The 3,878-nt window shown below is 37.7% G+C and overlaps 1 protein-coding gene across 1 annotated transcript; it reads left to right on the plus strand.

Annotated features, from left to right (window-relative positions):
* The first annotated feature begins 2,099 nt into the window (after window positions 1-2,099).
* si:dkey-27j5.5 (GTP-binding protein Rhes) lies at window positions 2,100-3,585 on the plus strand. The gene is made up of 2 exons (XM_038271894.1): window positions 2,100-2,773; window positions 2,947-3,585. Exons 1-2 carry the CDS (start codon window positions 2,185-2,187, stop codon window positions 3,486-3,488), a joined length of 1,131 nt encoding a protein of 376 aa, XP_038127822.1. The 5' UTR covers window positions 2,100-2,184; the 3' UTR covers window positions 3,489-3,585.
* Window positions 3,586-3,878: the final 293 nt, after the last annotated feature.

The raw sequence follows: 3,878 nt of genomic DNA on the forward strand, positions 1-3,878 counted from the left end.
TTTAGCGACAGTGTTACCATGACAACGAAACGTTTGGAGAGTATGTATGTATGTATGTATGTATGTATGTATGTATGTATGTATGTATGTATGTATGTATGTATGTATGTATGTATGTATGTATGTTTGTATGTACGTATGTACGTATGTTTGTATGTATGTATGTATGTATGTATGTATGTATGTATGTTTGTATGTATGTATGTATGTATTTACCTATTTTATTTATTTATTTTTGAATAAATATCTTTCAATGTATTATTTCACTTTAAAAAAATAATTACGTGCAGTAAGCCTATTTCAGATTGTCATGATTTTAGCAATAATTTACAACAAATATATTTTGTTTATTATTTATATATTTTTATTTATTTTTTTCATTCATCAAAACATTTGTTGTTTAAGAAGCTGATCATAGTTCAGATTAGTGTCTTAATTACTTATTTAATTTGCGATAGTATTAGCAGCGCAAGTCTCTTCTCTGAGTCTTTTCAGGCAAGAGCTTGTTTATTTTCAGCCATGGGCGGTTCTAGACATGGGCCAGTGCCCCTGTTTATCATGTCTTGGCCCCTGTATGGCCCTTGTACTAAAGACATAATACTCAAAGACATTCTAATGATGATATGCGCTGGAACAGACATGGTTACTGATAGGTCCTTTAATTGGATCTAGTATTTCATTTTTTTTTCTTTACAAATTCTGTTTTACTAATTATTTAAAACCAGTAAGGTAATAGCTTCAGTGGTATTGAGATAGGATTCAGCAGCTAAATGTTTTTTTCAAAACAAATTGCTCTAATTTTTACAGGTGAATTTATCAGTTTTTCTTGAGTTCTAATTCAGATTTAATAGAAAATTGTAACTTTAACTTAAATTCAGTCAAAAATATGTAAATTCTTAAATTATGAACATATACTGACCTCATAAGAAATAGAATTTTAATTTAACCTAATTGTACAGAAATTTCACTTCCTGCAGCTCTCTTAATATATTTGAATCCCTTACCCTGTTTTTAATTTAATGCTTTTCTGTAACCCATGAAAACACTCTGGCCCCCTCCTGGCCCCATGGTACATTTGCTCTATACCACCACTGTTCTCAGCTGCGTGCTTAACAGCCTAGACAACAAAACTTAAAAAAAAAAAACATTAATCTGTTAAAAAGTACATGGAATAACGTGGAAAGTTTTTACAACAGAAAATATGTTGAAAATAATCTCAAATAAAAGTAAAAAATGATAACACTGCATTTAGCTACAGTAAAGTCAAATATAGTCGTAGAACGTAGGAATAAACATCATTCATAACATAACTTATCCTCAGCTTTACACCTACAGCAAATAGTTTTTTTTTAAAATTCTTGAATAATGTATATTTCTACATAGCCTAGTTCCTTTTAAACCACCTTTGTTCATCTGGTTTGCAATTTGTCTCCCAATAAAATATAATTAATCGTGGTGGGCCCACATGACCAAAAATGCCCAGACCAACTCTGCCATATATAAAATAAAAATAAATAAATAAATAAAAAAGCTCAATAAATAAATAAATAAGCATACAATTAATTGCCCCCAAAAATACAATAAACTAATAATTTTAGGTAGAATTTAAATTATCCAGTGAGACATAAATGTATGTATCTCTGTAAAAATTATCTTATTTATTTATTGTCCGTTGTAATCTTCAACTTTATTTATTTACTATTTTATTTATTGAAGTACATTTTTGTCTGTTTTATTCTTCCTTTGTATTTTTTTTTACCTTATATATTTCTTCAATGATATTTACTTATGCCTGTCGTTTTTTACATTTCTGTATGCATTTCTCATTATGCAAATGAGGAAGAGCTGTGTCTCACTGTACAATTTAATTTCTACCTACATTTATTTGTTTATGGTATTTTGGGTGGCAATTAAATGTATGCTTATTTATTTATTGAGCATTTATTTATTTCTGATTTTATTTTTAAATATGGCAGAGTTGGTCCTCCATAGCCCCGTTCTGCAGCTGCACCATAATAATTTTCCTTTTTTTGTTGTCGGTCTGCGTGACGCGGAGGAATCACGAGGTTGAGGAGAGAGTATAAATGAAGCTGACATCAGCTTCCTCACTATCGAACATCCCAACTTGGGTAGATCACTAAATCTGTCCGCTTTTCAACTGCGCAAAAAGAAGCGCCCCCAGCGATGGATCTAGGAGGCATCTCCAGCGGCTCCCCGATCAGCTCCATCCCGCATCAGCTCAAATGTTCCGGGAAAGAAGTTCACCTACAGGGTAATCCTGCGGGGCAGACCTGCTCTGGTCCCTCCAAAGTCTGGCTGGCTTACAAGCAGGCATCGCAGCAGCTAAACTCGTCTAGAATCAAAGCGGGTTTGGGTTTACTGAAAGTAGCCACGCTGCATTGGAAGCACGAAAAGAAGACAGTCGGTGCACAGAGCAGACATCCGTTCAACAGATCCCCGCTGGATCAGCTGGCAGCTTTAGTTTTCCATGACCCTACCGGCTCCAGCGGCCTGGAGCACAGACAGGAGCCGCTCTGTCTGACTAAGCCGCAGAACTGTAAACGCATCGTGGTCCTCGGTGCGCCACGAGTTGGGAAGACTTCCATCCTCAGGAGATACCTCCGGGACGGGTTTGTGGAAGAGTACCATCCGACCTCTGAGGATTTCCTCAGAAAGTTATTCTGCATCCGTGGGGAGACCTACCAAATAGACATCCTGGATGCGTCCAGGGAGAGGGATTTCCCAGCCAAACGGCGACTCTCCATTCTCACTGGTGCGTATTTACTGAAGATAGTTTAACATTGTGAAATGCGCACAGATACATCACTGTCAATGTGATAGTTTCATGTAAAATTAGTTATTGAGTAGGTATCAGTGATGCAATATTTAATTGGTGCGTAAAATTCTCTGAATATAGATTTAATCTGTTTGTTTTTGTTTCTACAGGAGATATATTTCTACTTGTCTTCAGTCTTGATGACAAAAGCTCCTTCGAGGAGGTGTGCTCCCTGCGAGAAGAGATCCTGACAGCTAAATCAAAGCTCACTAAGTCCTCGGTCCCTGCGCATTGCGCACAGCAGCGGGTCCCGCTTGTGGTTTGTGCCAATAAGGTGGATCTTGAGACTCAGAGAGGGGTTTCACACGCAGATGTGCTCAAAGCACTCGGGCGCGACTGCATCTATTTTGAAACATCTGCAAAGGACAGCACTAATCTCGAGCAAGTTTTCGAGACTCTGGCGAAGCGAGGCGGTCTCCCGATGGAGACAGGTCCGTTTCAGCACCGCAAAGTGTCCCTCCGCTCCTACCAGGCCATCAGGACTGACTGTGCAGCCTGGAAGGGAGGAAGGGTGGCGGGGCGAGAGGATCCCTGCGGTACCCTGTACCCACTGGCCCGTCGGCCGAGTTTTTCCACTGATCTGCGACAGATTATTGGGTCACATAAGGGAACAAAACCGGGCCAAGTGCTGGAGAAATGTCACATTCAGTGAGGAGGGGTACGGACTAATATTGAGGACAACAACGCATGTGCACTTTTATTCCAGAATAAACGCCTTTATTTCCCCCCAAATAAAATATTTTGATAAATAAAATGTTTCGTTTCGTCTCGACAAATGTCTCTATATCAAATCGTTGCAGCATTTATCAAGCATGGAACTGGTGGCATCATGCTGAGGATATTAGAGATATAACAATTCTCTATCTATCTATCTATCTATCTATCTATCTATCTATCTATCTATCTATCTATCTATCTATCTATCTATCTATCCATCCATCCATCCATCCATCCATCTATCTATCTATATCATCTCTCTATCTATCTATCTATCTATCTATCTATCTATCTATCTATCTATCTATCTATCTATCTATCTATC

The sequence above is a fragment of the Cyprinodon tularosa genome, unplaced genomic scaffold (genome assembly GCF_016077235.1).
Source record: "Cyprinodon tularosa strain WSP-4 unplaced genomic scaffold, ASM1607723v1 ctg81, whole genome shotgun sequence".
In the NCBI taxonomy this organism is placed as follows: Eukaryota; Metazoa; Chordata; class Actinopteri; order Cyprinodontiformes; family Cyprinodontidae; genus Cyprinodon; species Cyprinodon tularosa.

Bases quoted from the DNA above. Each gene is read 5' to 3' on its own strand.
- si:dkey-27j5.5 (XM_038271894.1), top strand. From the start codon at position 2,185: ATGGATCTAGGAGGCATCTCCAGCGGCTCCCCGATCAGCTCCATCCCG. The intron at 2,774-2,946 runs GTGCGTATTTAC...TTGTTTCTACAG, and splicing joins GCGACTCTCCATTCTCACTG to GAGATATATTTCTACTTGTC.